The 11,002-nt window shown below is 36.7% G+C and overlaps 1 protein-coding gene across 1 annotated transcript in view; it reads right to left on the bottom strand.

Annotated features, from left to right (window-relative positions):
* Positions 1-2,612: 2,612 nt before the first annotated feature.
* Positions 2,613-11,002, bottom strand: part of LOC110458630 — a 29,953-nt gene continuing 21,563 nt past the window's right edge. Inside the window, exons 8-14 of the mRNA XM_021510416.1 lie at positions 9,697-9,786; positions 8,896-9,132; positions 7,433-7,566; positions 6,135-6,493; positions 4,997-5,906; positions 4,752-4,785; positions 2,613-4,415 (exon numbers count right to left, since the gene is read on the bottom strand). Of these exons, the coding sequence (XP_021366091.1) occupies positions 4,138-4,415; positions 4,752-4,785; positions 4,997-5,906; positions 6,135-6,493; positions 7,433-7,566; positions 8,896-9,132; positions 9,697-9,786 (2,042 nt within the window). The 3' untranslated portion in view covers positions 2,613-4,137. The remainder of the gene's footprint in view (positions 4,416-4,751; positions 4,786-4,996; positions 5,907-6,134; positions 6,494-7,432; positions 7,567-8,895; positions 9,133-9,696; positions 9,787-11,002) is intronic.

The following is an 11,002-nucleotide window of genomic DNA, read 5'->3' as shown; positions in this document are numbered from 1 at the left end:
TATCTATCAGTGTACATACTATGGTGTGTATATATGTCTATCAGTGTACATACTATGGTGTGTATATATGTCTATCAGTGTACATACTATGGTGTGTATATATGTCAATCGGTGTACATACTATGGTGTGTATATATGTCTATCGGTGTACATACTATGGTGTGTATATATGTCTATCAGTGTACATACTATGATGTGTATATATGTCAATCAGTGTACATACTATGGTGTGTATATATGTCTATCAGTGTACATACTATGGTGTGTATATATGTCTATCAGTGTACATACTATGATGTGTGAATATGTTTCCAAGCCAGTGGTTATTGATGAAATCTTACAGAGAATTTGAATAAACTGGCTGGTGTATGAATAGGAATCAATATGGTTATTTGTACAAGGTAATGCAATTAAATTTCTGTGACGTGTATTGGAATCAACTGTCTGTAGGGTGTGTAGTAAGCATATCTGTACAGGGAGGCAACAAGCTGTTCTGTCAATCATAATCAACAAACTCATCTATACAGGGGAACAACAGGTTGTACTGTCAACTAGAGATAACATAATTATATGTACAGGGGAACAACAGGTTGTACTGTCAATTATAATCAACATAATTATCTGTACAGGGAAACAACAGACTGTACTCTCAATTAGAATTAACATATTTATCTGTACATGGATACACCAGGTTGTACTGTCAATTATAAACCACAGAATTATCTGTACAGGGAAACAACAGACTGTACTCTAAATTAGTATTAACAGATTTATCTGTACATTGATACACCAGGTTGTACTGTCAATTATAATCAACAGAATTATCTGTACAGGGAAACAACAGACTGTACTCTAAATTAGTATCAACAGTATTATCTGTACAGGGGAACAACAGGTTGTACTTTCAATTATAATCAACAGAATTATCTGTACAGAGGAACAGCAGGTTGTACTGTCAATTAGAATTAACAGAATTATCTGTACAGGGAAACAACAGGTTGTACTCTCAATTAGAATTAACAGAATTATCTGTACATGGATACAACAGGTTGTTATGTCAATTATAATCAACAGAATTATCTGTACAGTGGAACATCAGGTTGTTCTGTCAATTAGAAACAACATACTTATACGTACAGGGAACAACAGGTTGTACCGTCAATTAGAATCAACAGAATGATCAGTACAGGAAAACAACAGGTTGTACTGTCAATTAGAATCAACAGAATCACGTACAGAGTATTGGAATCAAAAGGACTACGTGTACAGGATATTGCTGTCAGCAGGTGGTATAGTTACTTGACTAATTCAAAGGAGAAAATATGAGCTACTATTGCTAAAAGGTAAGATCATAATACAAGACTTGCAAGCAACCTGAGTTGAATAATTTTGAAAATAGGCACGAAAATAATTAATATAATTCGTTTCAAATTGAATGAAATATAATGTCTTCCGCCTTATAACATAAAAAGCTTAACATCATAATGGATATACATTTTGATTATCGGTTGTTTTTTCTTTTGGTCCCAGCCTTCCCTTGGGGTCGGGACATGAACCCCAATTTCATAATTACAGACCGTTTCCACAAAAGGAAAAGGGTACCGTTAAACCATGCTAATCAACACCTTTAAAATTTGCTAAGTAGCTATGCATATGATACAATTTAACAAACTACAAAATTCATTGTGTCTGCACATTTCTTTTCAAAATACACGGTAACATGCATTTTACAAGTCTGAAGACCCGGTCACACAGTTCGACTCCTACTGAAGACCCGGTCACACAGTTCGACTCCTACTGAAGAACCGGTCACACAGTTCGACTCCTACTGAAGACCCGGTCACACAGTTCGACTCCTNATCACTGCAACTCGCCAGAACTCGTACTAATGTCGAGGAGATGTCGAAAAGAACACGAACACATTTGTGCAGTTGTTGGAAGAAGTCGTACAAACTCGTTTTATGTCGGGGACATATTGAGAAGAGAATGTATTCATGTGTTCCAAAATTCGCATTTAAACTCGTAGCATATCGAACGACTTTTTACACGGCGACAAGAGTCGACATGTCCCCCACACATGTACGAAATTGGAAGAACCCCCAACGACATGTCTTCGACATGTGTACGAGACCAAAACTCGCACGACAATTTTAAACCGTTTAGAATGTTCGCCGCAGTTTGCCGAGAACAGGCGACATGTGAGAGATATCTCTTCGACAAGCACAGATATGTGTTCGAGTCCTACACTACACCTGGAGAGTTATGGCGAGTTATAACTCGCCACAACTCGTAACGACTTGTGACAGTGTGACCGGGTCTTTAATGATACCAAAATATACAACTATATATACATATTAATTACATTTTTGCCAGTGAAATATCGGATTCTATCAACTGGATAAAACTGATATCTTTCATTCTGTGACAAATATCAAAAGTGATATCACTTTTTGGTATTGACCAATCATAACGGTATCTTCTATTTGCTGCATTCAAAGGCAACGATTGTTTTGTTAAGATTCAAATGAAGCGACGGAAGAATAAGTGGTTGTTATGGTAAATGTTTGGTACACACACTTAAGTCAATTCATATGAATATACAATTCATTTTTTATAAGCAAGCATACGAGAAAATAGCAGAAAACGCCGGAATTACGTTAGGTATCCCATTCAAAATGGCGCGCAGTCTTGTTGTCAACCGTGACGTCATTTTAATGTTGCGCTAATCATTACCCTTCCGATTCCCGCCCTTTTTTAATGCATTACATTTTTCAAGTGTTATGCTTTAAAAATGGAATAAATAGAAAATTTAATGGTGTCTTCCGTAATAACAAATATATTTCACGAGTGTGGCTTATATTTTGATATTTTTCACGAGTGCTGCGACATCATTAAATATCCTTTATGTACACTCTGACATATCAGGTGAACACTGATATGTCCTTACAGATTTGTACCAGTTGACTTTTATCGAAGTACACATGGCACTAAACCTATCCATATTGTCTTTGACTAATCACTAACGGATCGTTACAATGCCGTACATGATATAGTCTTGTCATGTTCAAATTAGTAAAACGTTTGTCCAATTCATATACATGATTACATAGATATAAGCTGGCGCTGTACTTGAGTTTTTATTTTCTTCGGCGGTTTTGAATCTTCCTAATCCTCTTGTCTGCAACAAAAGAATGTTGTAATATACACTAAATGAGTTATGGCAGGTAAATGTATATATAGTCCTTTGTTTTAGGACGAACATATAAAACTTTCTTAAAACTATACTTGCGTCTTCACTTGCGTATCTTAAATCTTCACCTGACATATCTTTCACCAGATTCTCTTTAAGATGCAAATGAGTAGCCTGGTGCTCTTTTGAGGGGGAAATCTATCGATGTAGTATCACCCTGGGGTCTCGCTTATTAGGTAAACACGATGGAGTGTGCTCAGTGGCTGGATGGATGCACCTCACACGTAACAACCAGTGGTAATGTAATGATCTAAACAATCTTTTATCTGGACCATCTTGTACACATTTGAAGGGGAAAACACTGCAGCTGCCAAGGATAATGTGGGAAATACTGCCTTACTGGCAAACAATTTATTCCACCGAAATGACCCTGGGGATTTGCTCAGTTTTAAACAACATCGAGTGTGATCACTAGGACGTTACCGATCTGACCTGGATGAAGCTGTGACTTGTGAACGCCATAATGTCAAAATGTTATGCTTCTACATGTATATATGAAAGGACAGTAAACGATTGCAAAATCATAGTTGACACGTGTTTTAGGAAGAAAGATAATCATTGGTGTCAAAACTAGAGAAGAGGCTCGCACAGAGGACTAAACGAGATTCAAGTAGACTTCCAACTTTATGTTACTGAACAGCAAATCATTACCGATATATCTCAATAGGACAAAAGAGGAGCGGGCAAAGTTATCTCGTATAATTTGGTTTATAAAGTCACAAACACAGGTCAGCAAAAAATGATCGACATAATGTCCCCCATCTGCGTTAAGTAATCTGGCGAAATATTCTACAAGAGCTTATAAACATTGACCTAGACAGCTATATGCTGAATGTCACAATAGCTTTTCATAACTACTAGATCTGGAAGTCTGACCTCGTTAGTAGCTACAGCTTGTGATCTATGACTTCACGGCAGACGTCATATTTTTGGAAAGCCTCCGATAAATCTCCCAACATTTCCGTCTCCGACTTGTGTGCGGGGTAGGTGTCTCGCCAGTGGATCAACGCTTTCTTTATCTGGGTGAGGACACAATGCTGATTACCTAATTTTATCCTTTCAAGTTGACTACTGCTAACTCTTAATTGAGTCATAACACATTCCCAATTTGCTCCAAGCTGTTTTGCACTCTCCTGTAGACCCTTGTCAGTCAGCAACTCGTTAGCTTGAAACAAGAATAATTATCATTGATTCAACCAGTTGTTAGTCTAAGAAAACTATCTTGGAGTCAGTAAATGTAATAAGGTAATCATGATCAACATTACTTTACAGAACATTTAGACAGCATTATGAAATTACCCGTGTTAATTAAGTGTTATCTTAAGTTCAAGAGTAAATCTTACCACTCTTAGTATTGGAAGGTAGCTATAAACAAGTGCTTTATAAGGCAGGTTTGACTGTATCCATAAAACACGGACACTTAAGGTATCAATTACAGCCGTTTCCAATCAATATATACATATCAAAAACTGATGTATATATCACGTACATAAACACTTACCATATGATCTAGTTGTGATACAACTCTCTATATTCTAGGAAGAAAGAAAAACACATTTGTTGAATGTGTATATATAAAATGATAGTCATATAAATCAAACACATATTTTGAAAGCGAAAGTAAGTCATTATTTTCACTAAAACATTGTTATTTAAAAACAAAATAAATAATTGGCAATGAGTTCAAATTCACCAAATAAAAGATGTGCCTTTTATACAACTGAACAAGTCCGCCTGGTAAGTTACCTTTGTCTCAGAGGGAACTGGAAACCATTTGTGCCAGTCTTGTTTTGTGAGGTAGTGTTTCCCTGAACAGCCTTCTCCCTGACAGGGCAGTCCTTGTGTTGTCCTAACTATCCCGTCTTCCTCTCGCAGATTGTCAGAAGGTTTCAGATAGAACCTACAGTGAAGCTTGTATCTGTACTCCATGTGTTCCTGGCGGCTAACTTTTAGAGTGTGTCGTATGATTGTCTCCAGTTTCTGTCTTACCTTTGTCCCGGTGTCATCAGGAATCTTTGGTTCTGAAGTCGTAAACAGCGTGACCGCTATCACAGACTGTTCCCAATGCATCCGAACGACCATGTTACAGAGATCGTCTATCTTAAAGCAGCCAAGACCTTTATAGATGCGCAGATTTCCAGACGTTTCCTCCGCTGGTCTGAACGTCTTAATGATTCCGGCGTATATCCGGTCGAACAATTCCTGGGGAGTAAAGACATCCTCAAATACGAAGCACAGTGTTCGTGAACGAACTTTTCCTTCGAGAAGATTTGAGATTGGATTCATGTCTTGTGGTGCCTTTTCGAGTTTGCTCGGTACGGTGTAGTCGTCATCGTACAGTGGTTTCCCCTCCTTATCCTGACCAAGACACGCCTTTAGCAGGAGACCGAACTCTTCAAGGAAGGTGAATAAAATGTCGACATGCTGAATGTACGAATTATCTTCTTTGGACTGCCACAGCTTCTTTGCTAGATTCACTGTCAGGATGGCGTTTTCTGTGTATTTGAAGTAGTCAGCTCCGAGGAGGACGTCGTCGGTAGGGGGGAACTTTTTGTCCGTGAGGATTTCCCGGAAAGCGTTCATGACCCACTGTGGGTTGATTATCACTTTTCCATACTTTCGAAAATACAGTACAGATCTTGTTGAGTGAAGGTACCTGAAAAACAGTAACGCTATTAGAACAATTTAATTTGACAACAGCAACAAAAGGCAAAGAGAAAACCGTTTTCAAGACACGCATGTCGAGTGGATCATCGAACCAAACCTATTTACTTTTCACACACCTTTAAAAGTTTTTAACTGATAATACATTTACATGAAATACGAATACTTTTCAACATTTTATATTTTTTATGAACTCAGTATTTTAATAACGTAATCATACTCAAGAAACATCTTGATTTCTTCCTCTTCACCAATAGAAGATTCACACTGTACATCCATGTCTTGGATCTCTTGAAATGTCAAAACGTGTTTCCATTTCCGTTTTATCAGAATCTCCCTCTCCAGGGCGAGCCACGTCGCTGGCAGTTCACGTTCCCACTGATCCTGGTAGGCCGCTGCTTCCAGGATATGTTTCCTGATCTTCTCGAATGCTGGGTCATCGTCAATGGAGTTGTTAACCGTGCAGAATCTAAGAAACACAAACCCTTCTGCTTTCTTTACATTTGTAAGTTCAGTGATGCTACATATGTCTTTCCACATGTCCTCCAGCTTTGTTTTGTTCTCCTCAGGACTTTCATTCTACAAAAAGAAATCATATTCACACTAAACCATACTAGCAGAGAACTTCATTAGGTGATAATAATTAATTATTGTGGAGAAATCTCAGACCCAATGATGAACCTTTGAGGAGGTGAATGCTCTAAGGACGTGCTTTGAATCATCACTATACTCTCGCATGCGGTCGTGTAAAATAAACTTTACCCATGTAATATAACCTTGCCCGCCACTGTTATCTTACATGGGTGGCATGGTTATGGGTACAATAACAAAAAGGAACGTAAATCGTAGTGAAATATTCACACCGTCAGCTAACTTACAAATGTATACCAGTTTAAACAAGAAAACGTCTGTGCCTAAAGAAGCAACAGGAATGGGGGATACTTGGCCATCAAGGAGTGTCAGCGCCGATATTAACGATTTTATTGAGAAAAACGAGAATAAGAATTCGGCTACCAAAACAGCCAGCCACCTGTAGCTATTTCCAAGTTTCCTCACGGCACAATAAATAAGAAACGTATCATCCATGTTATCTTCAACACTGAGCTTGACAAATGTCTTTTAAGTTGCATTGTTTCGTTGACAACTAAAGACAAAAAGGAATATGAGCTAGTACACTTATGACGGTGATAGGTAATTCTATAAAAAGGAAACTGTGATTATAACATCATTTGTTTGGGAGTTGAATTTAAAAAAAAAAAAACACGTGATGCCCTAAAGGCTGAACAAAATGATCTAATGCCAGAAACGTGCTGACCCACTCCAGGACACCGATATAGACAAAGCATATGAAAGTTGATGTGCATATTTTGTTGTAGGAAATTCGAATTGCATTATTGTGGCCTTGAACTACAGGTCACTACCGCAATATATCGTTACAAAGTACATGGTAAACCTGTACATAGGAAGTTTAAATCACTCTGTCCGTGGCAGAAATATAACAACAGCACCCTGTCTTACCTTAAACTTGCTGTTGACCTGGTCCATGTGTGTGCCAACCAAGATGATCGGTGGATGATGTGGGTACTGTTTACTCGGATTGTACACGCGGGAAGAGTAGGCTCCGATGTTACGGACCCAGTTTTTCAGTCGTACTGTTTGCGAAAATAATGGTTGCGAGTTATATTAGCTCCCTCAATAAATAAGAGTCAAAAGACTATTGTAATGTCATATTTAGAAAAAAGAATCAATGCCTCAACCAGTTTCCTCGATCGATAGATCTTCATATCGCCTACGCTTTCCCCTCCTATTAATACAACTGGATATTTACAGCTAGACTACTGCGTCATTATGAATTGTTTTATTTCATGTGGATAAAGGCATCAATACGTCTTGATAATTGACGCCAAATCCCTTCTTTTGTATTATAAGTTGTTTAAACTTAAATATACATTTGCTGACAATCCCTTAAAACACTAAGTTTTAAACATAATATTGTTTCTAATTGTATTGTTTTAAATATATTACGTACGTTTCTCGATCAGAACATTTGACTTTCAACATTATCCACTACCAGACACCATGCCTAACTGTAAGCACGTCTTTGTTTCCTATTATGTGAGCCTGCTTTTCCAAGAAAGTTAACGGCGGTGCCAATACATGGCTGTTGACTATTTTGGAGCATTTCTAAACGTTTTATTTTTTCATGTTGGTAAGTATGGATTGTAGAACGGTTCAGGTAGCACAACCAGTAAGTGATCTTATGTGATGTTTCGATGTATCTCGATTCATGCATGTCACCTTTATCAGACAAATGACAAGTGAAGCTTATGTACACAAAGGTACAATATATGTATGAATTTGTAATAAAGAATCGACATCTATTCGGCTACACAAAAAGGTTATCTAGCTGGTTATGCAACATGAATAATATTTAATAAAATGTTTGTATCTGGAATATTGTTATCAGTCATACAATCATCTGTCGCAAATACCTCTTTTAAAATTTCATTTCATTAAGAATGCATATTTTATAAACTTAATAGTTCCCTGATGCTCTTACTTCAGGTTCAATATTACAAGTGTACCTTAAACATTCGTATTACATCTAGAATGTTCTTTTTACCGGGTATTCATTCATTCTCTTTACTAAAAACAATTTTTGAAATTCTTGATCAGTTTTGTACTTAAATGTAATCTTTGAAATAACTTACTGATTTTTTCTCCCTTTCAGTTTTAAAATATTGATATATGTATTTTTTTCCCCTTTTCCGTTCCTATTTTTTCCTCGTATTTTCCTCCTCGTATTTCTACTAAAAATTCACTATAGACACGAAAAACAACGTACTATCCGCTAATTAGAAAATATACTTAAGTATTAAATGTCTTATATGCTGATCAGTTATGTTTTTAAAGAAATAAGATATCCTTTTGAGATGTCTGTTTTATATATAAATGCTTAGATTGCTGTCATAATTACTTACCCATCTGTATGTCGTCAGTGAAGTAGTCTATGGCCCTGAACGTGACGATGTAGACTCCGTGGGCGCTGACGAACAAAGAGTTGGTAGCCTGAAAGCCCAGGTCCCCGCCCATGTCCCACATAGACAGGAAGGCAACGCCCTCATCTTGTTGGCGTGACTGATGGTAAACCTCATCAGATTCGTCTTCACGTGTGATCTCGGCCATTTCCCGGTTAATATTGTGTCTCTGCTGATTACCTATGATCATATTTCAATACGAATTTTCCACATTGTTATTTCACAAAGATGGAGCTGTAAAGGTTATAAAATGTGAAATGGATATTGTACATTTTGCTTAACAATTGCACCTGTCGATCGAATATAAATTACTATACTATACACAAGACTTATGCCTGCCCAAAAGATCAGTTTATAACATTCATGTACGTTGTATTTAATCAACTTCATACTCTTCTGTTTCGAATCAGATATATAAAACGAATCTAAAAGTTGGTATTTCACCTAGCTGAGCATCACAAATGACTTCACAACAATAGCATTTTCAGAAAAGGAAACATTTTGATCCATCATTAATCAAATTACTAACTAGCAAAAGTTCAACCATTTGTATTTGACTTTTATATGTAGTAATTTTAGTTCGTACATACACGCCACAACAAAAAGTTGTTTGGTCAACAGACTCGTGCTGATTCTATTAAATATAGAATATTACCAGGTGATTTGTATCAGAAATCGGTAACATATATCTAAGTCCAATACCCAGACAAAATATGTCAGGGTGCTGTATTCAGTTTACTGTACCTTTAAATATACGTTCTGTAATTCGTCGGACACCGACAGCTAGGAGGATCGCACACAGAACGACAAATGGCAGCATGACGTAATTGCTAACTAAAGAAAGACATAAAGTTTAGTTTTATTTCAAAACACCCAGGTTGTATTTATAATGATTTGTGTTTGATTTTTTTTTTTATGACACTTATTTGGTTCCCATATACAGATTAATGCCACTTATTGGTTTTAGAAAAAAAAGGTTTGAGACATAACAAGTTACCCGTATAGAGGTAGGTTACAGTAACTAGTTCTCCGTATAGAGCTTTGTGACACTAGCAAGTTTCCCGTGTACAGGTAGGTGACACTTCCTAGTTTTCCGTATAGAGGTCGGTGTCACTAACTAGTGTCCGGTATAAAGGTTTATAGGACATTCATAGGTTCCATTATAGAGGTTAGTGACGCTAACTTGGTTCTCGAACGGAGGTTTCCGTAAAGAGGTTACTGAGACTACCTTGTTCTTCATATAAAGGTAAGTGACACTTATCTTTATATCTATTGATGTTTCACCAGAAAAACATCCACGTTAATTTTACCCACAATGAAATTATCAAGAAGTAACTTGTGGATAAACACAGATTTTGTTGAATAATTTATCAATTGTTTTCACAAACCCTCATATTATGACGTCAAATATTTCTAAGCTCAGTATAAAAGCTATGTCTCTTCAACGTACAGTTCATGACGCTGACATGCTATATTTTTTGTTCTTACATTAGCACAAATAGTACACCAAACTCTAATTAAAAAAATATATATATAACCAAAGCTTACATCAATTGAAACGTGTTGAAATGGGACCCCTGACCAAGTCCTACTTTCTGTAGGTTTCGTGTATTATTAAATGTTAAATGAATATGGTATAGAAATATTAAATATGAAATAATTATACAGACGCGTACTCGTTGCACATGTATACATACGTCCATAACAAATGCCAACCACAGCGCCAGTTACAAAAACAGCAATTTACCCAAAAGGAAAGAGAAGATAAGTAAAGCTGAAACAACACAAAACGTGTCACTTGATTGCATGTTCATGCGACTTTTTATAGTGGTCAATAGAAACGCACACGGAAACCTAATTATGTCAGGGATGTTGTGATTAGCGTTTTTATTTAAAAAAAACCTAACAGATGACAAGGTAAAACAAAACGGAAGTTATAAATTAGTATAATAATAAAGCTGACTTTTCGAATAAAAAGAACACATATATGTCAAAACCTATCTGGACAAACTTGCCAAGTCCTTAACTTGCAATTATTGGTAATAACACA

The sequence above is a fragment of the Mizuhopecten yessoensis genome, unplaced genomic scaffold (assembly GCF_002113885.1).
Source record: "Mizuhopecten yessoensis strain PY_sf001 unplaced genomic scaffold, ASM211388v2 scaffold9683, whole genome shotgun sequence".
Classification (NCBI taxonomy): Eukaryota; Metazoa; Mollusca; class Bivalvia; order Pectinida; family Pectinidae; genus Mizuhopecten; species Mizuhopecten yessoensis.
This window is presented reverse-complemented; position numbering and strand designations above follow the sequence as displayed.